Source organism: Gracilinanus agilis, chromosome 1, assembly GCF_016433145.1.
Source record: "Gracilinanus agilis isolate LMUSP501 chromosome 1, AgileGrace, whole genome shotgun sequence".
NCBI classification, from domain to species: domain Eukaryota; kingdom Metazoa; phylum Chordata; class Mammalia; order Didelphimorphia; family Didelphidae; genus Gracilinanus; species Gracilinanus agilis.
Window position 1 is genome coordinate 797,363,106 of NC_058130.1, and position 27,383 is coordinate 797,390,488.

Here is a 27,383-nt window from a genome sequence, read left to right on the forward strand (position 1 = left end):
ATTCTCCAAAACCAATTTGTCAAAGAAGGAATCATAGAAACAATCAATAATTTCATTGAAGAAAATGACAATGATGAGACATCCTACCAAACTCTGTGGGATGCGGCCAAGGCAGTACTCAGGAGGAAATTTATATCCTTGAGTGCATATATTAACAAATTAAGGAGGGCAGAGATTAATGAATTGGGCATGCAACTCAAAAAATTAGAAAGCAAGGAAATTAAAAATCCCCAGATGGAAACTAAATTAGAAATACTAAAAACCAAGGGAGAAATTAATAAAATCAAAAGTAAAAGAACTATTGAATTAATAAATAAGACTAGAAGCTGGTACTTTGAAAAAACAGATAAAATAGACAAAGTACTAGTCAATCTAATAAAAAAAAGGAAAGAAGAAAACCAAATTGACAGTATCAAAGATGAAAAGGGAGACCTCACCGCTAATGAAGAAGAAATTAAGGCAATCATTAAAAACTATTTTGCCCAATTATATGGCAATAAATATAACAATTTAGGAGAAATGGATGAATATTTACAAAAATATAAACTGCCTAGATTAACAGCAGAAGAAATAGAATACCTAAATAATCCCATATCAGAAAGGGAAATTGAACAAGCCATCAAAGTACTCCCTAAGAAAAAATCACCAGGGCCTGATGGATTCACAAGTGAATTCTATCAGACATTCAAAAAGCAACTAATCCCAATACTATACAAATTATTTGATATGATAAGCAAAGAAGGAGTCCTACCAAATTCCTTTTATGACACAAATATGGTACTGATTCCAAAGCCAGGTAGATCAAAAACAGAGAAAGAAAACTACAGACCAATCTCCCTAATGAACATAGATGCAAAAATTCAAGGTTAGCTCTGCTTTCCAAGATCCCAGTATAAATCCACAGGCCACCTGATCATTTGCCAAAACCTCCAGCTCCACTACTCACTCTCCAAGGCAAAGCTGTCATCTTTTTACCAGTCATTGTGAACTAACACCTGCCAACAATTCCAGGTTTGGAATATTCAGCTTCTGCCAAGTTTTGCTGTGTCTACTTTTATACTAGCTATAATAAGTCCTATTCTACAAGTTTCCTATAACAGGGCTGGGCAATGGGGATTAAGTGACTTGCCCAGGGTCACACAGCTAGAAAGTGTCTGAGACCAGATTTGAACCTAGGATCTCGCATCTCTAGGTTTGGCTTTCCATCCACTGAGCTACCCAGCTGCCCCTGTAAGTTTCTAATAATGTCAATTATTTCTTTTTTGATTTGTCTTTCTAAAAACTTTCTGTAAATTTTCTTCATTTTTGATACTGGTAATTTGATTTCCCTTTCTTCTTTTAATTTAACTACCTAATGGCCTTACTTTAAAAAATAGCCCTTTTAGTGGTTTTGTTTTGAATTTTGTTAATATTTTCTTTGATTTTTATACTTTCTATTTTAGTGTTTTAACTGGGCCTTAAAACTGTTCATTTTCAGGTATTCCCAATGGCATTCATAAGTTATTGATTTTTTTTAATTAATGAAAATTTTTAGAAATATAAAAATTACCCTAAGAATTGCTTTGATTGCATCCCCAAAATTCTGATAAGTTGTCTAACTGTTGTCATCTTTGATGAAATCACCTATCATTTTTATGAATTGTTCTTTGACATTCAATGTAGTTTCTAGTTGTTTTTAAAAATAATTTTATAACAGCATTTTGTTTAACATAATTTTTATTACATTGTGGACATTGAAGAATGGGCATATTTCTGATTTTTGCATTTGTTTTTAAGGTTTTATGTCCAAAGACATAGAGGAGGGAAAGGGAAAGAAAAACACATTTATTAAGTCCCTATTATGGATCCCAGGCTCTGCCTAAACAAACAACAGAGCATCTGACACCCATCCCTTGAAGTCCAAAGCCCTGGCATCAGCCTGAATTGAGGCCCAAAAGTCCTTGGCTCTTGGCCCTTTTGAAGTTCCTAGTCCCAGAGCAAAACAGCTCACTGTTCTGAGTCCTGCAAGCCATCAACAGAGGAGACAGAAACAGCAGTTTTCAGAACTCCTGGTCCACAGGCCTCCCCCCCCCCCCAAAAAAAAAAAGGCTGGGGAAATGAGCAAAAAGCAAAAGAAACACTCAACCATAGAAAATTTCTATGGAGACAAAGAGCAAGGCACCGATTCAATAGGGAACAGTGAGAGCAAAGTAACCACATGCAAAACTTGAAAGAAAAACAGAAATTGGTCTCAGATACTGAAAGAACACAAAGAAAGGTAGAAGAAAATGAGAAAAAGGAATGAAAGCAATGCAAAAAGAAAATAGTTTAAAAAGCAAAATTGATCAAGTGGAAAAAGAGGCATAAAAATCCAATGAAGAAAAGAGTTCCATGAAAAGTAGAATGAACCAAATGGAAAAAGGATCTAAATGTCATGAAAGAAAATCATTCTTTAAAAATTAGAATTGGGTAAATAGAAGCTAATGACTTTGTGAGACATCAAGAAACGATAAGACAAAATCAAAAGAATGAAAAAATAGAAGAAAATATGAAATATCTCATTGAAAAAACTGACCTAGAAAATAGATCCAGGAGAGACAATCTAAGAATTATTGGATTACCTGAAAGTCATTATAAGAAACAAAAGCCTAGACATGATATTACAAGACATTATCTAAGAAAACTGCTCTGATATTCTTTAACAGAAGGGTAAAATAGAAATGCAAAGAATCCACAGATCACTTCCTGCAATAAATCCCCAAATGACAACTCCCTGGAATGTTATAGCTAAGTTCATGAGCTCCCAGGCCAAGGAGAAAACACTGCAAGCAGCCAGAAAGAAACAATTCAAATATTACGGAGCCCCAGTCAGGATTACACAGGATCTGGCAGCTTCTACATTGAAGGATTGGAAGGTTTAGAATATTATATCCCATAAGTGACTTGCCCAGCATCACACAGCTAGGAAGTATTTGAGTCCATATTTGCACTCATATCTTCTTGACTTTAGGCCCTGTACTCCATCCACTATATCACCTAGCTGCCCATTATGAACAATATTCAACATACTTCATAATGAATTTTTAAAAATCAAAGATACAGGACTGCTAGAACTTTTATTCTGTTATAAAAGGGAAATATGATGGTGTTGGAATAAATAGAAGAATATAGGAAGGTAAGGGATGAATGGGGAATAGAGGAAGGGCTAATCAATCAGGCTAATCACAGAGGGTAGGTACTTGAGGGTACTGGGAGGAATTGGCTGGGTCCTTCAGGCAGGGAGACTATCTCTACTTATCTCTATGATATAAGAATTGGGTCAGCCAGAAGTGATATGGGTCTGACTGAAGAGTTTATTCAGCCTTCTGTTATTTTCTAAGGTCCCTTGAGGGAGGAGTTAAGAGGCCCCTCCCTGCTGGTGAAAACTTAAATCTACAGGAAGTGATGGCTGGCCACTTCCTGCCCAAGATGGATGCCTAGGTTTACCCTCAATAAATAAAGGTTATTTCTTTCCTTCTTCAGCCTTTGCCCTATTAGTGGATGCAATGATTCACCAGAAACTCTTTGTGTAAATACCAAAGGGGTTTATTAATGCCAGGGGTAAGCTGAGGGGAAAGAGGATTAGGGTTTTGTAACTGCTGCTAGGGAGAAAGCTGGTACTGGGAAGAGGATCACAGAAGAGGGGTCAGACTGAGGGAGACTGGCTCCCTCAGTCAGGGATAATTTCACTACTCTGAGGTAATAAGGTTCAGCAGATTGTTAAATGAGGTGATGATTTGGTTCAGGTTATTCTTGCCTATCTATAAAAGCTAATTCCCACAATTTCCACCCACCAAATCACTTTTCCTCCCAGGGCCCAATGGGGAAATCCAGGGAATAGCAGGATATCAATGGAGAGGTCAAGGGAGAGGACTAGAGAAATCAGGTAAAGTCCCAAATGCCCCAAAGGCAAAAGGCCCTTCAGTTGGTACTCTAGGGATATTTATAGCCTCAGGGTCCAATGGTTTTCCCCTGAGCCCAGGGTTAACATTCTATCCCTTTCCAACTGCCAGGTGTGCTACAGTTGGTTTGCAAAAGCAAGAGCTTTTGCTGCAACCCTGCATTACAATTCTAAACCATCAAGAGAACAACCTTATCAAAACACAAGGGGAAAAAATTCAATTTATTGTTCCTATATTTGTAATGACTCAAAAAACACACATTCAGGTGCTAACTTAAAGCCAGCAGTGCCAACCATCATCCTCTTTGCTCCTGTATTCACTTGTGCACATCTTTCCTTGTGTTTGTTTATTCTGGATATTGTTGTCATTGTCCTTTATGGGTGTAGTCAGTGTTTATTATCCAGATTCTGCTTTCTTCATTCACTGCATTGTTGTGTGTAGGGCTTCCCACATTTCTCTGTATGATTCAGAGATGTCATTTCTTATTGCTCAGTAATCCCCCCTTACCTTCAGAGATGACCAGTGGCTTTTCTGTTCTGAAGTTTCTGGATACAAAGGTAGTTTCCAGTGTTCCAGGAATATTTTGATCCTGTAAGTCTCTCACCTCAACTAACCACTGCAGGGTTGTTAGGTACCACCAGGGAGATCAGGAGCCAGCCTGATCATTTGGTAGTTAGTGTGGTATGATGCCATGACATTTTTCAGAAATAGCAGTATTTGCATCTCGATCAGCAGTGTAAACATGAGCTTCTTCTCCAGACCTACCAGTATCATTGTACATCTTTAACAAACTTTGTCCACTTAGTGGATAGAAGATGGCATTTTGCTTGCAAGAGTATTTGAATGCCTTTTTTTGATTATTACACTTATATGGATGGCTAGTGATCATTTGGCTGCTGCTTCTTCCAAGAACTGACCAGAACTACAGAAATTTCTAATCTGTTCTCATCTGGATGCAACATTTTTATCAGAACGAGGCAGAGGAAGAAACTACCCTGATGGAGGGGTGCTCTGTAGATCTCTACATCTTTAACTCTGGGAGGAGCTCTGTGTTTCTGCTGAGGGTCCAGGTATCTTAGCATCCACAAGATAGTGGCACCGCCCTCTCTAGGGGTTGAAAGTCAAAGGCAAGATGCTGCAGGCTTTCAATAAAGCAGCCAAGCAAAAAATTGTGAAAAAGATGTCAGTGGAGCAGTGAACAGCCCAGACTTCCTCAGAGGGACTCTTTCTCCAGTTGCCTTTCCTCACATCTCCAGGCCATTCCAGGAAAAGCAGTAGGTGAGAGATGCTTCCTGAGGGGGAATCTACAAAGTGTCTCTTTACTTTCCCCTCCCAAAGATAATAAACATACATGAGATGGAATGATGGAATCCAGAGCCCATCTCATATTGTGTGACCTGCCTGAGATAAAGCAAATAATCTCCCCCAACCCCTCCATATCCCTACTAAAAATGCCTTCCACATGAGAACAAGGTGTCTTCTGTCTCTCGTTACCACTGTCACCTGACAACTTCTGAGGTGTCATCAACAATGTACTGCTGATTAGATTTGGGTGGCTTGCACCCCCAGGAATTTCTGAACCCACCTTAGAAAGATCACTTCCAACCTTCCCAAAAATCTACCAGAAATTCATTTGGGCAAACATAAATATCCCAAGGAAGGTTCCAGAGTGGATTCCTTCCTCTAAATAAGTAAACTAATCCACCCGCAGGGAAGGGAAAGGCACTTTTCATTTGTGGTGGTGGGAAGAGGTGACTTGGGAGACAGCAGACTAATAGTACTAGATTTGGACCCAGAGCCACAGGATTTCAATCCTGGCTGCAGTGACTAAAGTTGTTTGACCAAGGGTTTGCCAGCCATGGCCTCTCACTGGGATGGAGTTTCCTCTTTTGGACTAGTCTTGAAGATCCCTTGTAGCAATACACTTGAAGAGCGTCTGAAGCTGCAGGGTCAGATATCTTTGCTTCTTGGCCAAGGAAAATCCATGGCTAGGGTTCTCAGTGAGAACCACTTCCTGCCTCATTCCACAACCTCAGACCAAGGAAGGGGGCCTTAGATATCTTTCAGTGGGTAGACTGAATCTTTGGGTCTGGGATGACTGGAAAGTAAAATGACAAATTCCATTCATGAGGGTGGGGAGTGGGGCCACAGTATTATTACATGTATAAAGCACTTGAAGGCTTGCCAAACAATCTCCCTTGATCCTCACCACCCTGTGAGACAGGAGATATGCATCTGAGGAGGGGTGTGATGCCAGTTATTGGCACTATACAAGCCCACAACTCCCCCATTCCACCACACTGCTCCCTACCAACGGGGATGGATCTCAAACTTAAGCCCACCATGCTCCCAGCCAAGCCTTAAGTCTTCTTTTCAATTTACAATCCTTTCTGCCTCTTCTTCCTAGCCAAGTCAGCAGCTGCCCACTCTGGTGATGCCCCCCAAACCCTAAAGAATGGAAGGCCAACTTGAAGAGAAACTGGTCATATCTTTATGACTGTTGCCCAGGAGAAACAATGGCTTCAGAAGAAGACAAATATGGAAAATGAATGATCTGGATTTTGGATTTGGACTTTTGGCCATGATTTGAAATTCAATAAGTTCTTATCTAGGGACACAAGCAAAATCAATCCACAAAGCTTAAAACGGAAAAGAAACTGGGCATGTAACTCTAACAATGTGGATGTCAAAGAGAGCAGCCACAACATAGGAATTCGATGTTTAACAAATGCCTGCCAGCTAGTGAATGGGAAGAACTGCAGAAATTCAAATGAGACAAAAATCTGGGACAGGAACAACAAAAAAGGGCCTCCAATGGAGTCAAGACTGGACAAGATAGGGGGCAGCTGGGTAGCTCAGTGGATTGAGAGGCAGACCTAGAGACGGGAGGTCCTAGGTTCAAATCTGGTCTCAGACACTTCCCAGCTGTGTGACCCTGGGCAAGTCACTTGACCCCCATTGCCTACCCTTACCACTCTTCTGCCTTGGAGCCAATACACAGTACTGACTCCAAGACGGAAGGTAAAGGTAAAAAAAAAAAAAAAGAATAAAAAAAAAAATAAAAAAAAGAATGGACAAGATAGAAGTCCTGAAGGAAACAAGGTAAGCCTGATTTTAGAGATATCCCTGAGGTTTGCCAGGATGAATGCATCACCAGAATATGGCCCTGGCAGGCAAACTTTATTCCAAAGGCAAAGGACAGGTAAAAGAATGGGGGGAAACCATGATGAATTCTTGGAAGAAACACTCTTCCTAATGGACTGTGATGGATGAAGAAAGCCAGACCTAATCCAAAATCACTAACAGATGTTGGGAGGACTGATTTCAGAGACAGGATATGTGGAATCCCATCTTCTAAAGTACTGCAAGGGAAGACAGTCGCTCAGGAAGAAGCACGCTAGAATGAAAATCTGAAGAGTCCTGGAAAAAGTTGAGTTATTTAAAAAGAATGATGTGAGCTCTAAAGGAAGCTAGCTCACGAAGCACTGAATTTTAGAAGAAAAGTTTAGAATGCAGAAAGGCAGAGAACGTAATCCTGGAAAGTTCACTTAAAATGCTAAGAACAAAAGAAAGAACTGCTGAGGGCTACAGACCAAATAAAGGGCAGTCAATGGCTCAGGTGAAGCGAGAAACAAAGTACAATTAAGCAATTCATATTTTGTTTGGTCTACCAATGAGAATTATCTTTGGGCTCAAAGAGACAGCACGGGGAAGTCCATTGTAAAGTTGAAAGCTTAAGTAGGGAGGTAAAAAAAGAGCTCAATGCTGTTCTCCATGAATTTAAGTTGCTTCCCAAACAAGCCACATTTCACCTCCAGAAAAGTAGCAAAGAAGATTAAAGGCAGAAACGGTCAGCACAAAAAGGGCTATGAGGGACAGAAATACCCTGTTGGTGGAGCTATAAACTGGTTCTGCCATCTTAGAAAACAAAGTGGAATCATGTGGGTGGGAATGTAAAAGTTACACGATTTGGACCATGGGGCTCAAGAATGCTTGTGAAGTTAGTGGTTCACCATGGTAGGAAGTTCCCAGCGGAGTCACACAGGGATTGAGGCTTGGCTCTGTACTACTAAACATTTTTATTAGGGGCACGAGTAAAGGCATAAATGGCAGCATTATCCAATTTTCAGATGACACAAAGTGGAGAGAGATAGCTAACACATTTGATGCAAGTCAGGAATAGTCTAGAGCAGGGGTTCATAACCTAGGATCTGGGAACTTTAAAAACACTTACGCAAACACATATATACATACATACATGCATGAATATACACATATATGTTAGTAACTGTATTTTGATACTTTTGCAATCCTATACATTTTAAAAACATCATTTTGAGACAGAGCCCATTAGCTTCCCCCAACTATCCGAGAGGTCTATCACACTCGCCAAAAAGTAGAAGAGATATGAGACCAGGAGATAGAGAGCTTCAAGATTAGAGGCAAGGATTTCACTATATTCTGTCTACAGTCAAGCCACCCCTAGAGGACCATGTTCAGATTTGGGCACCCAGATTTAGGAAAGGAATTATTAAGCTAACTGGAGAACAGGAGAAGCTTCATGACCATTTCTTGGGTATATTATAGAGATGTCAAGCATGTGGCCCAAATGAGATCAAAGTGCAACTGGGAAATATTTAACAAAGTAAATAAAAATACAATAAGACATAATGTTAATATGTGGCTTTATACGTCAAGCAGGAATCCTTATCTATGATTTAGTGGCTCTTGTTTCTGAGTTTGACACACCATTTTAGAGGATTCCTTTTTTGGTAATGTATTGGACTAGAAGGCTACTGAGGTGCCTTTACCACTCAGAAAACCTGAGATTCTTGGTTGAGCAAGTGTCAGTATTTGAAGACAAAAAGGAAGACGAGGCTTGAAAAAAGAATCATTGTATTTCACAAGTCACTAATGATTTTTCAAAGTTCAATTACAATTGAGGCACAAATTCAATTGTAAAGCATTGAGGAGATGATGGATAGTGATGAAATGGAAATGAGTGTAACATTGTTCTTTATTAAGTTTGGTGGTGAAGAGAAAAACAGAACAAAGGGGAGCTAGCTAACTATACAGCAGAGGATGTTTATAAAATACTGTGAAGACCAGGGCATTTGAGTTGGCAGCCGAGAAGCAAGGTTTGAGGGACAGCATTATGAAGTATTAAGGGAGAAGGTAGGATTGCTGGAGTGATGTCCTTAAGTAGTTAGCACGGAACAGAATTGAAAGTGAGAGAAAAGATCTTTAAGAATTAAGGAAATCTTTCCAGTGAAAGAAAATGAGAAGAAAACAATTGATTCTACTGACAATTTTAACAGAATAGAACTGTTGTTGGGAGGAGAGTAAGCCCCCATTAGAATGTCATCATTTTCTTTGTTTAAAAGGATGACTTATAAACTTAGTAGTACAATCATCAATACATTTAAGTTGGCTTTACAATTACTAATTCTTAAATTAATTTCAAAGTGTGAAATGGCAATCTTGTCGTCACTCCCCTTGAAGTCTCTCCCCTTTTCTTCTTATATAGCTATAGTCACATTATAATGGCTCCTCTGGTCATTGGTTTCTTTTTCCTTTGTTTTAGTCCACAAAGCTTTTCCAGATTTTGTCACATTCTTCAGTCTTGTTCTCCTCAATCATATTCCATTCTATTAATGGAATTTAACGGAATTATTTTTAAACTTGTCCCCCAGAGTTGGCCATTTAACTTGCTTTCATTTTTTTCTTTACTACAAATAATACTGCTATGCAAAGTTTTGAAGTTATTTTTAAAATTTGATAATTTAAATTGATAAAATTGATAATTTAAATTTGATAAAAGTATATTCCTCAAAAAGGACCTAGAGTGGCAGAAAGGATTTCAAAAACTTTTGTGAGCTGGACTTACTGCTATAAGAGTATAACACATGAGAAGTTTTGACAGGGTTCAGGGGAGGGAATGGAGCTGGATGATCTTGTGGCCTGGCTGGTGATTGTAAATGATGACAGCAGGGAACCCTATTATCTTGGGGGGGGGGCTGCAGGAGACCAACACAGGAATCCTCTCTGTAGAACCCCAGGCACTATTTACACCATGAGGTAAGGGATGTATAGAAGGAATGGGAAGAGGGGACGGCTTTGGGTATTGGATAGGCCTCAGATTGACAAAAAATGCTTATATAATAAATTTTCTCAGATTCAACTCACCATGTACCTATAGGGATCAAGGAGGGAAATGCCTGGAGTCTCTAGAGGAAATAGCTTGAAACAACCACTACAGGGAATTAATACATCTCTATTTTATCTATATCAAGAGTTCTTAACCTGAGGTCCACAAACTTAAAAAAAAAAATCCTTTTTTGATAACTGTATTTCAACATAATTAGCTTCTTTTGTAATCCCACATATTTTAATAGTTCTGAGGACTCCTTAGACTTCAGGAGATTGTCAAAGTGGTCCAATACCACAAAAAAGGTGAAGAACCTCTGATTTATAGGGCTTTTCTTTAGTTTAAATTCTCTAATGTTCAGTAAATGATTTTAGCAAGCCTCATATTCATTCTATTCACGAGCTTCTCTCCAATTAGAATTAACCTGATAGTCGGCGTCTGTCCCATGATTGAAGATCTTTTCTCATTTGTCAGCTTGTCTTCTCAAGTATGAACTGATACTTGTTAAGGAATTTACTCCAGAGGTAAGCTTTCCCTCAATCATTACATTCATAGAAGTTTTTCTCCAGTCTGGATTCTCCATTGCTGAGTAAGGTGTGAACTACGATGAAAGGCCTCCCCAAATTGATAAGGTTTCTCTCCTACAGGAATACCCTGATGTTCATTAAGTCCTGTGCTCCATTTGAAGGCTTTCCCACATTCATAAGGTCTCTCCCCAGTATGAATTGTCTGATGCTGAGTAAGCTGTGAACTCTGAGGAAAGGACTTTCCACATTCATTACATTCATAAGATTTCTTTCCAGTATGAATCAACTGATGTCGAGTAAGATGCGATCTATGGCGAAAGGCCTTGCCACATTCATTACATTCATAAGGCTTATCTCCGGTGTGAAGTCTCTGATGTTCCATGAGTCCTTTGCTCAGACGAAAGGCCTTCCCACATTCATTGCATTTATAAGGTTTCTCTCCAGTGTGAATTGTCTGATGCACAGCAAGTTGTGTCCCCAATCGGAAGGCTTTCCCACATTCACTACATTCATAAGGTTTCTCTCCAGTATGTATTCTCTTATGACGAGTAAGCTGTGAGCTCTGGGGGAAGGCCTTTCCACATTTATTACATTCATAAGGTTTCTCCCCAGTATGAATTATCTGATGTTGAGTAAGCTGTGAGCTTTGGCAGAAGACCTTTCCACATTCATTACACTTGTAAGGTTTCCCTCCAGCATGAATTATCTGATGCTGAGTCAGCTGTGAGCTCTGGGGGAAGGACTTTCCACATTCATTGCATTCGTAAGGTTTCTTTCCAGTATGAATCATCTGATGTCGAGTAAGTTGTGAGCTATGGCGGAAAGCCTTTCCACATTCATTACATTCATAAGGCTTATCTCCGGTGTGAAGTCTCTGATGTTCCATTAGACCTGTGCTCAGGCGAAAGGCCTTCCCACATTCATTACATTTATAAGGCTTTTCTCCAGTATGGATTGTCTGATGTTGAGTGAGCTGTGAACTCTGTCGGAAGGCTTTCCCGCATTGACTACATTTATAAGGTTTTTCTCCAGTATGAATTGTCTGATGTACATTAAGTTCTGTGCTTCGTGCAAAGGCCTTCCCACAGTCATTACATTCATAAGGTTTCTCTCCAGTATGTATTCGATGATGTCGAATAAGCTGTGAGCTGTCACGGAAGGCCTTCCCACATTCATTACATTTATAAGGTTTGTCTCCTGTATGAATTGTCTGATGTTGAGTAAGTCCTTTTCTCTGACGGAAGGCCTTCCCACATTCATTGCATTCGTAAGGTTTATCTCCTGTATGAATTGTCTGATGTCGACTAAGTCCTGTTCTCTGGCGGAAGGCCTTCCCACATTCATTACATTCATAAGGTTTCTCTCCTGTATGAATTGTCTGATGTTGAGTAAGTCCTGTTCTCTGGCAAAAGGCTTTTCCACATTCATGACATTCATAAGGTTTCTCTCCTGTATGAATTCTCTGATGTCGAGTAAGCTTTGAGCTCTGGGGGAAGGCTTTCCCACATTCATTACACTCATAAGGTTTCTCTCCTGTATGGATTCTTTGATGCTCTATAAGTCTTGTGCTCAGGCGGAAGGCCTTTCCACATTCACTACATTCATAAGGTTTCTCTCCTGTATGGATTCTCTGATGTAGAATAAGATGTGTGCTTTGTCGGAAAACCTTTCCACAGTCATTACATATATAAGGTTTCTTCTCTCCAGCAGCAGGCATTCTATGACTTTGAATAAGGTCTAAATTATAACTAATGGATGTCCCACACTCTTTAAATTTAGAAAGTATTTTCTTTGAGGAGATTCTATTGCATTTTCTTAGGTCTGAATATAGTCGGAAGTTCTTTCTATACGTACCACATTTATCAAGATTCTTGCCTAAGGATAATCGCTGCTGTGTGAAGAGGACTGGCCCTAGACTAAAGCTTTTGCTATATTTATTATACTCATACCCTCTCACCTTATTGGGAGGTTTGATTTTTACTTGTTTACCATAATTTCCTTCATTGTTCTGCTGCCTCCCTAACCTGGAATCCCATTCCCAGGTTTTTCCCAACTTAGAGGCACAGGAATCATTCCTTGTACATCTTTCCTGGGATGATTCTTCCATAGAGAGAACCAGCTCTGAGGTCAACTCCTTGATTTCATGCCTCATTCCCCAATCTGAAAGAAATAAAAACTATAAATATCTATTCTATTTGCTGCTATTTCTTTTGATTTTTCTCAATTATATATTAAAAAATTTTTTTAACATTTGACAATTGAGTTCCAAATTCTCTCCCTCCCCCATTTCCTCTCCTTCCCACCTTGAGAAGACATTTTGCTTATATGTATAGTCACAAAAAACAAATTTCCATATTACTATTTAGATGTTTTGCATATTTGATCAAGAAAAAAATATTTTAAAGACTATAAGGATTAATGAAAATGAAATCTTTTGCTTTAAAGTAGTTATAAGATAGTGCTTCACATGCCTTAAAATGTGATGTGTCCCCTTTTTTATTATCCATGAGTCATTGGCCAATGCTCTGAAAACTTATCTGCTTCCTCTATATATAAAAGATAATGGGTGAGGGGGCGGTGGGGTGGTTCAATGGATTGAGAGCCAGGCCTAGAGAAAGGAGGTCTTAGGTTCAAATCTGGCCTCAGACACTTCTTAGCTGTGTGACCATGGGCAAGTCACTTAACCCCCACTGCCCAACCCTTATTGCTCTTCTGCCTTGGAGCCAATACAGAGCATTGATTCTAAGATGGAAAGTAAGGGTTAAAAAAAAAAAAAAAGACAATGGGTGGAAACATAAAAGCCACTTTTGGTTGAACATAAAGAACAAATGCAATGCAGGAGTTCTGCTTCCCTTATTTTTAGAGAAAATAAATGCTTATTGGAAAATTATCACAATTAAAAAAAAAGAATGAATACAAGAGAAAAGGTGCTGCATTTGGAGCCAGAGGTCTGTATAAAAATTGTTTCTGCCACTTAGTACCCTTCCAATGGGGGTCCATTTCTCCTCCATTAAAATAAGAGATAGTTCTTAAAGACCACTAGGGTCTCTTTCAGGTGGTATGGAGACAGCACTGAGCCTAGAGGCATGAAGCCTTGAGTTCAAATCTGGCCTCAAACAATTATTAGATGGGTGACGTTGGGCAAGTCACAAAACAATTAACAGCTCTACCTCCTGAGGTTGTGAAGATCAAAGGAGATAACTTCCAAGTGCTACCTAAATGCTGGCTATTGTTGTTATTAGTAAGTCTGTGATTTTCTAGCATTCCTTAATTAGGCACCTTACAGATGACTAAAATCCTAAGCAGGGGCTGGATAACCATCAATCAGCTGTGAGAGAAGCAGGACATTGCACCTGATACCAGTCACTCCTCGTGACTGAGATTCCAGGGCTCTTCAGGCTCTCCTGAAACACAATGAAAGGAGAACCATGGGGCTAACTAAGCAGGGCCTCTTGTTGCTCTTGAATCTCTCCCCTGCTTCTCAGAGGCATCTGCTTCTGCCTGGACATACCTCTCCAAGGGGACAGGATTCAGGTATCCCAAACTCAACCTGCCCAAAACATGCTGTGCTCTGTACCTCCCCCCATAAGCCACCCACATCTCTACCAAGGGCACCGGCATCCCCATCATTAGCCAAATCCTGCTGATTCTGCCCTTCCCACCTTTGCTCTCTCTCTCCCCTCATATTAGCTCCTTTGATGGTCCTGCCTTTGGTCTCCTGCTTTATTCCCCTCCTCTCTGCAATCCATCCCCCATACAACTGCCAACATGATTTTCCTGCAAAAAACATCTGACCTGTTACTTCCTCACTCAACAGCCTCCTGTGGCTGTCGGGTCAAAGAAAAGTTTCCCACTTTGGGTCTGAAAGCTCTTCCCAACTTGCCTCTAATCTTAATCCCAGCTTTATTCCTCTCCTGTGCACTCATCCCTCTCAGGCTTCCTGTAGAAGGTGCTGCCGAGCTGAGGCCTAAAGGAACCTCTGGAGCCTAAGTAGCTGTGACGTGGAGTGAGCCTGGAGCAGGAATAGGGCAGTGGGACACTCGGGAGGAAGGGCAGGAAGGCTGCTGTGGCTGGACTGCAGAGTGAGTAAAGGGGAAATACCTGAGGCTGCTGATATCAAACACAGAAGCCTGGACTAGAACCTGGAGACACTACTAGGGAGCCACTACAGTTACTGAGGAGGGAGGAATCCCAAATGTAAAGACAACAAGGAATAGTCTTCCCCTCCAGACGCATCCTACTAGGAGGCATCCAACATGGACCCAAGTCATCGGAAAAAAAGGAATTATATTAATTTTAAGAAAGATAATTGATATCTGGGATAGATCCAAAAAGGCCCTGAGGTAAGAGGTAGAGTGTCCCCCACAGAAAACAAAGTCAGGCTACTTTGGCAGGGCCAGAAGAGGCAATGAAGAAAGTAACAAGTCTGCCTAGAAAGATGGCAGGGAGTGAGGCTGGGATGGGCCTGGAAGGCTAAACAAAGACACTTGCGTTAGGTCTCGAGGACTGTTTCTGAGGAGAGACAAAGGCTTCCTTTCTTAAGTGCTTGTAGTCCTTGTCATGGGGTCGCTGGGTCCGGGGGGGGGGGGGGTCGTCAGCTTGGCTGCATTCACTGATGTTTCCTACAGGAGCAGCTTTCAAAGAAGACATTGGCAGCCCTTGGCTGCGCCGGCTCTGTGCCCATCTCCCCAGCACATCCACATTTGTGCTCTAAACTGTCTCTCTTCCCCTCACGGGTGACTTGCCGGCCTGCCCAGGACTTGGCGACCCCAAGACAAGGACTGGGGGCACCTGAGAGAGGAAACCATAGCCTCTCCCTAGAAAAGGCCGAATGGTGGCTTCACTTCAATAGTAAAAGGCAAAGTGATGCGTGAGGCCAATGGAGGAAGAGGTCTGGGCTGAACCGATTCCGCACCCTGCAGAACTGTCATTCCTTGTTGTGTCCAAGGCCTGTGGGAAGCCTGAGCCACAGGCCACAAACAATGAGGGGACAAGACGGCACAAAAGCAAACAGGACATTTCTGCTGTTAAGGAAAGTAATGAATGTTGGAGGGGATGTGGCAAAATTGGGACATTAATGCATTGCTGGTAGTTGTGAACTGATCCAACCATTCTGGAGGGCAATTTGGAATCATGCTCAAAGGGCTATAAAAGACTGCCTGCCCTTTGATCCAGCCATACCATTGTTGGGATTGTACCCCAAAGAGATCATAGATAAACAGACTTGTACGAAAATATTTATAGCCGCACCTTTTGTGGTGGCAAAAAACTGGAAAATTTGATTGGGGAATGGCTGAACAAATTGTGGTATCTGCTGGTGACGGAATACCATTGTGCTGAAAGGAATAATAAACTGGAAGAATTCCATGTGAACTGGAAAGACCTCCAGGAATTGGTGCAGAGTGAAAGGAGCAGAACCAGGAGAACATTGTACACAGAGACTGATACACTGTGGTATAACCGAATATAACAGACTTCTCCACTAGCAGCAATGCAAGGACCCAGAGCAAGGCTGAGGGACTTATGAGAAAGAAAACTAGCCACATTCAGAAGAACTGTGGGAGGAGAAACACAGAAGGAAAACAACTGCTTGGACCCTTGGGCTGATGGGGCTATAACTGGGGATGTAGACTGTAAACGATCACTCTAGTGCAAATATCAATGATATGGAAATAGGTCTTGATCAATGACACATGTAAAAGCCAGTAGAACTGCTCGTTGGCTACAGGGGGCTGGGGTGGGGAAAAGGGAGAGAATATGAACCATGTAACCATGGGAAAATATTCTAAATTTAAAAAAAAGAAAAAAAGAATATTTCTGCCATTACTGTGAGGATGAGAATGAGTGGTCAGGACAGGTGAGGCAGGCGATACTGCAGAGGAGAAGGGCTGCCCCCAAAATGGGGAAGAAGAAAGTCCATCCCCTTTGATGCCTCTTTTAAAGAAAGAGGGTCAGCACAGACCTTCTGGGGGTAGAGGTGGTTCTCTGAGGGAGCCCCCCTGGAAACCACATCCCACCAATGACTAACACTCACCCAAGCAGCTACCCCTGGGGCTGCCTCCCTCTAGCCTCCAGGGGGCTTCCCCTTGCTCCAGCTGGGAGATCACATCTGGCTTGGAAACGGTGAGGCCTGTTCATTGGAAACAAGAAAAGACTGAGGACAGAGAGCCAGGCCCCGAGCAAATCCTAGTCTGGTCTCATTTGGGAAAAGGGGACATGGAGGCAGATCCAGAAGACAGATCGAAGGTCCTGAGACGTGCCTAGGAAGCGGGAGAAGGGGTCCCAAGGACAAAGAGTCTGACTCAGAAAAAATCCCTTCCCTCAACCCACTCCCTGCCCAAAGGACGTGTGGAGCCCAAGAGAGGGGACCGAGAGCAGCAGAAGCACAGGCCCTAGAAGTGAGCCATAACTGAGGGTCCGGTCTCTGGGTGACAATGCAAGACCATTCCTGGAGAGCCCAGGCTCCATGGGGACGTCACTGGGCCCAACCAAGATGCCCGCAGCACCGACTGAGAGAAGCAAAGCGCCCAGTGCAGTCTGTGGGCCTCACCCAGGCACACCAGGTTCCTGTAGTTCTCCAGCATCACCTCCTGGTACAGCTCCTTCTGGGCAGGACCCAGGTGCTCCCACTCTTCCGGGGTGAAGTCCACAGCCACGTCCTGGAATGTCACCAACACCTGAAACACCAAGAACACATGTGCTCATCCACAGACCATCCCTCCTATGTAGGTAGAAGTTGAAGTCAAGATGGGAGGACGAGGAAGGGGTGGTGCTCAATGCTTGGGACTTTGGGGTGTTCCAAGTTCCATCTCTGAGGGGCCACTGTGTGCCTCGGTTTATACAAAACAACTACAATTCTCTCCCTCAGGCTTTTAAGGGAATGTCCCACAGTGGATCTGGAATACAGAAGAGCAGGCACTCGTGGTCAGCCCTATTCTCCTGATCAGAAAAGTGAGTCGGGGAAGGGGAAGTACCCAAATGTGTCAGAGCTAGCCCCCAACCCAAGTCTTTGGACTCCTTGGCCTCAGGCTCAAGTGCTTTCCCCAGGAGAGGCCAGTGGGGTCAGGCTCTAGTCTGCTGCATCCCTGGAGATCCTCAAGCTACATCAGCCCCACCAGACTCCATCAAGAGGCTGTAGAGTCGAGATCGCCTCACTTCAGGGCCCACTTCAGATGACCAGAGACTGGGGGACCCCGCCTGTATTCTGCACAACTCTCTGTTCCTCCTCCAAGAAAGGTTTCACCTTCTATCCCCTAGTGCAGCCAAGGGACATGGAGCACTGGGCCTGAGCCAGGGAGACCCGAGTTCTAATCTAGCCTCAGACACAGGTGTCCCTTCCACATTGTGGAGGGCTTAGGGACACAGCCTCTGTGATCCAGGAAATCCACCCAGAATTTTTAGCCTTGCCTTTGTTCCAGAGAAGTCTGAATGTCCTCTTTTTTTTTTAAATGGGAAAATGTTTACAGTCCCTCAGAGGTGTCTATGAATGACTCAGCTCTTGAAGGCATCTCAATGTTTCTAGATGTATCTGATGGTGATGGAATACTATTGTGCTGAAAGGAATAATAAACTGAAGGAATTCCATGTGAACTGGAAAGACCTCCAGGAAGTGATGCAGAGTGAAAGGAGCAGAATCAGGAGAACCTTGTACACAGAGACTGATACACGGTGGTACAATCGAACATAACAGACTTCTCTACTAGCAGCAATGCAAGGATCCAGAGCAAGGCTGAGGGACTTGTGAGAAAGAAAACTAGCCACACTCAGAGGAAGAACTGTAGGAGGAGAAACACAAGGAAAACAACTGCTTGAACACATGCGTCTATGGGGATAGTATTCTAGACTCCCTGGGCCAACAGCTGGCTTTTGCATTCTTTTTGCAAATTTAACTTTTTACTTAATTTAACTTTACAAAAGAAATTTGTGTATATAGATGGTATTAAAAGAGAAAATGGTTGCAGTATGCAATGCTGTCCAGCTATTTGGGGCATTTCTGAATTTTTAAAGCTTTTCCGTGTCTTCTGCTGGCCTCGGCATGTTGCTGGCAGCTTCTGCGAAACTCCTCCCAAATCCCCATTTTCTTAAGCCAAGTACACTGAAAGCAGCATGGGGAAAGAGGCAATGGAGAAGGGATTCCCATCGTTGGGCAACCCTGGGCTAGTCACTCGGCCTGTGTGCTGTGAGGAGCCGTGAAGAAACAGCATAATCTATAAATCCCATCAGATCCAGGTATAGCTGATGGCTATAACTACTTTATGACTCCTCTCATTATTAAAAATTTTGCTGTGCAATAAATCACTTCAATTTAAAAGAAAAGGTGTGGATCACAAAAGGGGTCAAAAGGAGTCTCAGATTTTTATCTTAGGTAGCCCAACCTGTCTGGCTCTGACTAGCAGAGTAGCTTTTGATGGCATCCACATAAAAATATCTATTTGAGACTCTCGTTTCTCTTATTGGCCTCCCACAGTTGGCCCCAGTTTCCCCAGTGTAAAATGGGGGCTACTCCTAGCACTCCCTCCCAGGACTGTTGTGAGGATCTAGTGAGATTCTGTTAGTAAAGTGCTAAGCACAGAGCACACACCAAGTGCTTGCTGATGGCTTTTTCCCTACCTCAAAACTATGATGATTCCCCACTAATAACCAAACATCATTCTGTCTTGGGAAAATGAGATTCTGGAATTCCTTTGCAATGTCTTCCTTCCTGTTGTGTAATTAAAATCTGTTACCCTAAAAACTATGATCCCCAGCAAAACTTCGATTCCCAGAACCCCACTCACTTCCTGTTGTGTCAGGATATAAATTGGGTGGAGGTCCTCTCTCTGTCTTTTTCCTTCCTGTCTGAGGCTTTGGTGGAGCAGAGATTTTTGAGCAGGTAGAAAACTTAGTCACATGGTTCTATTTTGTCAGATCAGAAACTTTATAAAAACAATACTGAAGTATTGGACATTAATTTAAATCCTACACGGTGCTTTCAGAGGACGGAGCCTCCTTTCTGGGCCTCCTCTTGTGGACTCTCTTCTCATCTTCCTCTCCAGTTTCTCTTGGTGATCTCAGCAATGGCAGCCATGTTTCAAACGTCATCTCTAAGTGGATGACTCTCAGCTTGATTTTGCGGCTCCAAGTTCTCTCCTGACCCCTCAAAACAACGATAATGGCATCGTAATGGCTGGCATTTCTAGGCTTGCAAAGCTCTTTATAGATATTATATCTCATTTTATGCCCACACAACCTTAGCAGGTAGTTGCTGTAATTATCCCCATTTCCAGATGAGGAAACTGAGGCAAAAAGGCCAAGTGACTTGCCCAGGGCCACACAGTTGGCAAGGTTCTGAAGCTAGAGCTGAACTTGCGCAGGTCCTCTGACTCCAGGCTCAGTTCTCCATCCTTTTCGATCTCCCTGCCTCCATCTCTTTCCCCAAGGATCTCTCAGACACTGCAAACCAGATCCGTCCAGAAGAGACCGTGAGATCTTTCCCCCTCATTCTAACTTCCCCGTCACTATGGTCCCTGTCACCAAGGCTCGAAGCCTAGGCGTCCTCCTCGCGTCCTCACATCACCCCTTGAGCCGGACACCTAGATCCAAGCAGTGGTCAAGCCCTGTCACTTCTCCCTTTTCAACAGCTCTGGGACATGCCCCCTGTCTCCTCACCTGCCTGGTCCAGGCCTCCGATCCCCTGGCACCTGCCTCACCACCGCAGCGGCCGGGGTCTGCCTGCCTCCGGCTCTGCCCATCCTCAATCCAGCCCTGAAGTGATCTCCCTAAAGGCTGGGTCTGACCATGCTGCCCTCCCTACTCAATAACCTCTAGAGCAGGGGTCGGCAACGTATGGCTCTTTCTGCAGGAGCCATGAAGTCCATTTTTTTCAGGCGCTGTTACAGGAGCGGCACTGTGAGCACTGGACGGCTCTCACGAAATGACATTTTAAAAAATGTGGCGTTTATGGCTCTCACGGCCAAAAAGGTTGCCGACCCCTGATCTAGAGGCTCCCAGTGACCCCAAGGCAGTGATGGTGAAGGCAGAGACAGAGCACCCCTCCTCCCACTGATACCCCCATACCCACACAGGGTGGGAGAAGGCACTCCCATTGGGCTGCTGGCCAGAAGGCAGGTGATGTGAACAAATGTGGCCAGAGAGGGAGGGGAGCAGCTCCGTCCCAGTCCCTCTGCCCTTCTGGTAATGAGCGCTCTGCGTGCCACCTTTGGCCCCTGGGTCATAGGTTCGCCATCACTGCCCCAAGACCTCTGAGCCCTTCATCTCCCACCTTCCAATCTGCCTTTCAGGTCTTCTCGTACCCATTCCCCACACTCTAATCCAGTGACATGGGCTGCTGGGCTGTTCCTCAAACAAGACCCTCCACGTCCTGACTCCCAGCCGTGCCCCAAGCCCGGAACGCTGGCCCTCTTCACCCCCACATTCTGGCTTCCCTGAAGTCTGGGCTGAAACCCCACCTGCTCCAGGAAGCCTGCTTAATTCTCCTGCTTTCCCTCTGCCCGTTATCACTGGTGTAGCTTGTCTCTGCCCCGGGGAGGGACTTACCTTTCTCCTTATTCCCAGCCCAGCAGCAAGTGCCTCACAGACATCGGCTCAGTGACTGACCAGCACCTGGGGCCTCCCAGAAGGGAGTGCGCCAGCCTTAGGGAAAGGGCTGGGCCACTGGCCTGCTCTGGCCCATCTCTGCATGGTCGGGCTCTGGGAGGCCACCACAGTCCAGCACCTCCTGCCTGCCTGCCTGAGGAGGGCCAAGGTCTCATGTGCCATCTCCCTAAGGGAGTCAGAGCCATCCTATGCCCCATCCCCTGGCCTTGAACCTCTTCAGAGGGGGGGCAGGATGGTAAAGGCCTGAGTATCACAAGCAGTGCTGGCCCCTTCCCCTAGCAGGGGCCGAGGGCACCAATGTGATCTCTTCCATACATCTGGCTTGGCCTGGACCAAAGCGCCTCTCCCATGCCTTGTATGAGCTGCCACACCAAAGCCATCTCGCAGAGGGGAAAAGCTCAGCCCAGAAGAAGCAATCAGAGCCCCCCAGAGCTTCCAGAAGCCTCTTCCCTTTAACCCAGTGCAGCTGGCGGTGCCGAATCACTTGGGAGCTACCCAACAACCAAGAGAGAGCTGGGGGCGAGCCCCGACCAGAGAGGAGACCCTGGCGCCAGAAGGCTCCTCTCTGCGGCTGCCAGCGGCTCAGGGCCGGGTGGTGAGGCTGCCTGACTGTGACTTGTCTCTGTCCGTGTCTTCATTCTCTCCTGACCCTAATGACCCTCCTCTGCCTCACCTGCTCCCCCCGCAGCCCACGGTGGGTAAACCCCGACCTCTGGCCACATGCACCAGGGACTACTGAGGCAAGCAGCAAACATCCTTTGGGGAGGCCGGGCCTGAGGTGGGCCTCGGCCAGCCCCCTACGGCTCTCTCTGGCTCCAACCCAAGGGTTCTGCCATGGCCCCAGCTTCTCGGGTTCGAGGCCAGCGGATGGAATGGTGTCCCTGCTGACCGCTGACTCCCCGACTCACCTGGGGGGGCCAGGCCGGCAGCGGCACCGGCGCCATGAGCTCCACCTCCAAACTCTCAGCTCCAGGGGAAGGGCGGAGGCGTCCCAGGCAGGGCTGAGGAAGAAAAGGGAGGCATGAGAGAGAGCCAGGCCCAGGAAAAGCAGCACCGACCAGGGCCTGACCCACAAGGGCAGCAGCCTGGCCCCCAACGCCTCGGCCCAGATTACCGGGCCAGAGGCCAAACGGCCGCCACTCGGGGAGCCAATCCTCTCCTAGGCGACGAGGGCAAAGCGGAGGGCCGGAAGAGGCGGCCCCCGGTCTGGGAAGGCGCGAGCGGGGAGACGCGTGGGGTTGGGGGGAGCCTCTTGTTCCTCTTGGCCCGGAAGGTCAGTGACGAAGAATAAGTCAGTGGAGAGACACCAAAGTGGGGGAGGCCAGAGCCGCCCCCGGCGCCCTCCTCCCCTGGGAAATGAGGGTCTCAGGGAGTGCCCAGGGGTGCTTGGGAGCCCCGGCTGGCCGCGGAAGCACGGCAGTGCCCGGGGGCCCAGGGGAGTCCCAGTCCAAGATTCCGAAGGGCCTCCCGCCTGAGAACAAATGTGGGTCCGGGGAGGAGCGCAGCCAGGAGTAGCAGCGCCTCTGATTGGTTCGCAGGCCGCGCCCCTCCCGGAAAAGCCAATGGAGGCAGTAGGGGGCGGGGCCACGAAGGTTCGGAGGCGGACTGCGCACGCCCGACTCGCGCAGGGTAGCCCTCGGGCCCCTCCCCTCGGCACAGACCTGGAGCTACAAAACCAGGCACCAGGAGCCCCACGCCCCATAAGCCGCGGCCTTCCGGCACCCCAGGCCGCCACTCACCCCGGCTCGAGACGCGGGGCTCGACCTCGGCAGAGACAGCAGACAGAGCTGAGCCGAAGCGGGCGCGAACACGGAGGTTGCGGAGAGGCCAGAAGGGGAAATGACGCAATCTTTCGGCGCCGACTTCCTATCCCTGGGCGTCACTATGGCAACCCCTGCAGGCTCGCCAACGACCTTCTGGGACTTGTAGTCCTCTTGGCCTCCTGATGGGGTGGGGGGAGGGTCCTGCGGCCTTGTGGGCTGAGAGCTTTCCCGGGGCCGCCCCTAACTCGGTCCCAAAGAGCGTTTGGGGTTAATAGACGGGAGGCTCCACTGCCTACGAAGGGCCGCGGCGCTCGCCCCCCGCCCGTCCTATGAGGTCTGTGTAAGCTCTGAGCTCACCCCCCGCCAGGACCTACTCTCATCCTTCTCATTTGACCCCTGGGAGACCCTTCAGTCCGGGCGTTTGAGGCGGGATTTGAATCCAGGCCTCTCCTCCCGCCTAGAGGAGCCCGAGACCGGAGGAAGCACTTCGTGCCCTCCCGGAGCGTATATAGTTAGAAGAATACCCGCGGCCCCGCAGTTTGCAGGAAGCCCCTGCTCTGGGCTGGAGCCAAGCGAAGTGTTGGGGCGAGAGGAAGGCGGGAGCCCTCCCTGGGAGGAGGTTTTCCCAGACAATCCGCACAAACGGGCCCCTGAAGCTCCCCCCAGGACTGGGAGGCCAAACAAGGGAAATCCCTCCTCCAGGCCGCAGGCCTTCCAGCACCGGAGCTCGGTGGGACCTTTGTCAAGGCTGTTGGAATAGTTGAGGTGACTCGCAAGGACGGCCTCAAGTCTGGGAGCCGGAGAGGCGAGTGACGCCCTCCAGAGAGGGGAAACTTTGGACATGGCCAAGTAGAGAAAGGGCAGGCGGTCTGGGGAGGACGAGGGCGGGCTGTACAGACCTGAGAATCATCTGGATCCGGAGCAACGCCGACCCGGGAGACTTGATGAGGTCACGAAGGAACTGAGTATGTGGAGAAAAGGGGCCAGGACGAGCCCTGGGAGGTTCCCTGTGGCCAAGGAGCAGCCAGACAGATGGGAGAAGCGAGAAGAGCAGGATGACAGACCCTCGGAAGAGTATGAAGAAGAGGTGATCCTTGGGGTTCAAATGCTGCCGAGAAGTCGAGGAAAGGAAGGACTGAGAAACAACCACTGGATAACTTTGGCGGGGCAATTTCAGTGGAATGCAAAGTTAGAAGCCCGATTGCAGAAGGTCCAGAAGAATGTGAGGGAAGCAAGGAGAGGCGTTGCATAAAAGGCTTTCTCAAGGAGTCTAGCAGAGGATGGGAAAGGACTTGTAGGAAGATAACTAACAGGAATCCTTGTTATTCAGCTGCGTCTGACTCTGACCCTGTGGAAGGTCACTGTCTATGGCAGGGGTCGGCAACCTTTTTGGCCGTGAGAGCCATAAACGCCACATTTTTTAAAATGTCATTTCGTGAGAGCTGTCCAGTGCTCACAGGCCGCTCCTGGAACAGCGCCTGAAAAAAATGGACTTCATGGCTCCTGCAGAAAGAGCCATACATTGCGACCCCTGGTCTATGGCATTGATGGGCAAACTCTTTAAAGAGGGGCCAAAGGAAAGGAAATGACCATCTGTCAGTCTGTTTCTAAGGCAACTCTTTCGAAGTTTCATTGTATTGTATCCTACTTATTGTATTCGTCACATTAGGAATAATGTTGGACAGCCCAATAGAACATTTCAGGGCGCTGCATCTGGCCTAGGGGCTGTAGTTTGCCCATCACTTGTCTTTGGGGTTTTCTTTAGATAAGGAGTAGTGAGTCATTTTCTTCTCCAGTGGATTAAGGTAAATGAAGGTTATGTGGCTCGCCCAGGATTACCTAACTAGTAAGTGAGACCAGAATGGAACTCGGGGAAAATGGGTCTTCCTGAATGTAGACCTAGTGCTCTTTCCACTGAGCCACCTAGCTGGCTCTAAGCTAGTGAGATTGAAAGAGAAATGTATTTAAGGGTGGGGGAGATTTGGGTATGTGCACGTAGAAAGGAAGGAGAGACAGAGACATGGAGAGAGAGAGAGAGACAGAGAGGGACAATAAATAGAGGAAGAGAGAAGAGAGAATAGAAACAGAGAGAGAGGAGTGCGAGCATGATACCAATGGCAGACACTCTTCCCACATGGATAATCACATGGTCTTGTCACTATTCATGCCTGCCTCAGGTGCTATTTTATGCATTAAAATTCATTCAAATGTAAAAGCATTTTCATTTTAATTGTATTACAGTTTAGTGCACCAGAGAGGTGAGTTGAACAGGATGTCCAGTAGACATTTAAAACTAAACACATCCAAAACAGAACTCATTCTTTCCCCCTAACACCCCCCCCCCAATTCTTACCTTCCCTATTATTAAACAGGGCACATAATGGTGATGCTGTTCATATTAGTAGATCCCACTGGCCTGTTCATGGCACGATAAGAAAGTATTCTTTCTGCATGCAATTAATGCCCTCCGGAAAAGGTGGGGTAGAGTTCGAAGATAGCATCCTAGTTCTTGGCATCAGTGAAGCTAGGTTCAAATCCCATCTGTAAGCAAGTCACATAAATTCCCTGCCTCCATTTCTTCCCTTGCATGTAAAATAAGGAGCTTGGATCCAATGGTCTCTAAAATCTCTTCCAAGTTTAGAGTTTGTTGTTGTTCAGTTATTTTTTACTCGTGTCCAACTCTCCATAACCCCATTTGTTTTTTGGGGGAAGACACTGGTATTCCTTCTCAACTTCATTTTACAGTTGAGGAAACTAAGAAAAACAGGGATAAGTGACTTTCCCAAGGTCACAGAGCTAGTAAGTGTCTGAGGTCAACTTGAACTTGGAAACATGAGTCTTTCTGAGTCTGAGCCTGGCATTCTGTCAACTGCCCCCAAGTTTAGAGCTAGAGTCCTCTAATTTGTAGAGTTCCTATTCCCCCTCCAGGGATCAGCTCAGGTACCTCCTCCTTCTACACAAGACCTCTCCAGATCCTCTCAGTTTTTAGAATATCCTTTGTGCTGAAATATCTCTGTTTACTCATTTTTATCCAAGTTGTAACCACTTGGTGAAATGGAAGTTCCTTGGGGACAGGAGTTAAATTTTATTAAACTTTATTTAAAATTAATTAAAAATTAAATTAAAAATTTTTCATCTGTATCCTCAGCTCCAAGCATGATGCTTAGCAAAGTCTCTAATCTTTGTTGAGTTTGTCCTTCACTATATCTACCCCTGGACCATCTCCAGGCTCCTTCTAGGCCCAGTGATTTCACCTCTGCAGCATCTTTCAAATACAGTTCATTCACTCTTCTAACCCTGCTTCTGTGCTGGTGCAGGTCCTCAGCCCCTCACAGCTAGACTATTACAGTAGCTGCTGAGGAGTCTGCCTGGTTCAGTCTTCCCATTCCTGTCCATCCACCATTTGGCCACCAAATGGCCCTAAAGGGCAGGTCTGATCAGACCAGCAGTGTTTCCCTATTGCTTCCAGAAGTAAATACAAAATGTACTATCTGGCCTTCCTCAGAAGGTTCCCTTTGATCCAATGGCACTGGCTTCCTTGCTCTTCTACCACAACCTTCCATCCTTTACCTCCAAGCATTTTGGTGGACCTAGAATGTTCTCTCTCCAGACTACTGTCTTCTGTTATAAGGAAGAGAGGGTTATATAAGAGGTGATGGCATGCAGAGGACAGATGCATGAGGAAAGATTCTGGAATGTTGAAAAGAAGGGTTGAGCTGGAACTCGGCAGCTGTTAAGTCTCTCTCTCTGGGGTTTGCTGACTGCAAACATCTGGAAGGAATGGCTGCCAAATACCTGGTGGAGTTTCTGCACCTGTCCTTGCTGCTGAGACCTGTGTTTCCCTTGGAAGAACATCTTTGAACCTGAAGCTAGTCTGAAACAATATCCAGCTATCTGCAGCTGTCAGTAAGTGGAGGTCTGAGTCCATCTGGAGTTGGGACATTTCCCTTGGGTCCCTGTCTAATCTGCCCCAGACCAATACCTCTAATAACAATCAAGAGAGGTTGGATTAGTGTAGGATAGCTAGATTTAGGGTTTGGGATTTTTTAGGTGAGAGAAGAGAGGGAGATAGAGTAGTCCATCAATTCTCTGAAGACCCTTCTCACAAAGGTTTAGTTCCTGGGTATTTAGCTAGCAAATAGTGACAGAAATTCTCTTTCTTCTCCAAACCTCTCTTTGAGAATAAATTACAACTTGCAGTGACTTTTGTCTATCTGTGACTGAGTGGTCTGTGTGCTGGACCCTAGACCAGGCTCTGACCTGGTCAGAGTTAACTGCTGGCCTTCAACCCACAGGGTAAACCCTTGTTACTGGCCCAAAGTAATTCATTTAATCCCATCTAATCCCATCTCCCAAATACCCCTATTACACTTCCATGGCTCCCTTTTGGACTCAACTGAAATCAAACCTTTGACAAGCAGACTTCTTC

General features: G+C 45.4%; 2 protein-coding genes across 2 annotated transcripts in view; both read right to left on the reverse strand.

Moving 5' to 3' along the window:
- Nucleotides 1–17,720, reverse strand: part of LOC123230562 (zinc finger protein 345-like) — a 24,424-nt gene extending 6,704 nt beyond the window's left edge. Inside the window, exons 1-7 of the mRNA XM_044656697.1 lie at nucleotides 17,700–17,720; nucleotides 17,146–17,272; nucleotides 16,630–16,725; nucleotides 15,087–15,217; nucleotides 11,254–12,225; nucleotides 10,851–11,169; nucleotides 10,107–10,113 (exon numbers count right to left, since the gene is read on the reverse strand). Coding sequence (XP_044512632.1) covers nucleotides 10,107–10,113; nucleotides 10,851–11,169; nucleotides 11,254–12,225; nucleotides 15,087–15,217; nucleotides 16,630–16,725; nucleotides 17,146–17,272; nucleotides 17,700–17,720 — 1,673 coding nt within the window. The remainder of the gene's footprint in view (nucleotides 1–10,106; nucleotides 10,114–10,850; nucleotides 11,170–11,253; nucleotides 12,226–15,086; nucleotides 15,218–16,629; nucleotides 16,726–17,145; nucleotides 17,273–17,699) is intronic.
- Nucleotides 17,721–22,301: 4,581 nt separating this feature from the next.
- LOC123230563 (zinc finger protein 383-like) overlaps nucleotides 22,302–27,383 on the reverse strand; it is a 31,241-nt gene continuing 26,159 nt past the window's right edge. Inside the window, exons 5-9 of the mRNA XM_044656698.1 lie at nucleotides 23,854–23,915; nucleotides 23,599–23,744; nucleotides 22,931–23,133; nucleotides 22,663–22,858; nucleotides 22,302–22,540 (exon numbers count right to left, since the gene is read on the reverse strand). Of these exons, the coding sequence (XP_044512633.1) occupies nucleotides 22,302–22,540; nucleotides 22,663–22,858; nucleotides 22,931–23,133; nucleotides 23,599–23,744; nucleotides 23,854–23,915 (846 nt within the window). The remainder of the gene's footprint in view (nucleotides 22,541–22,662; nucleotides 22,859–22,930; nucleotides 23,134–23,598; nucleotides 23,745–23,853; nucleotides 23,916–27,383) is intronic.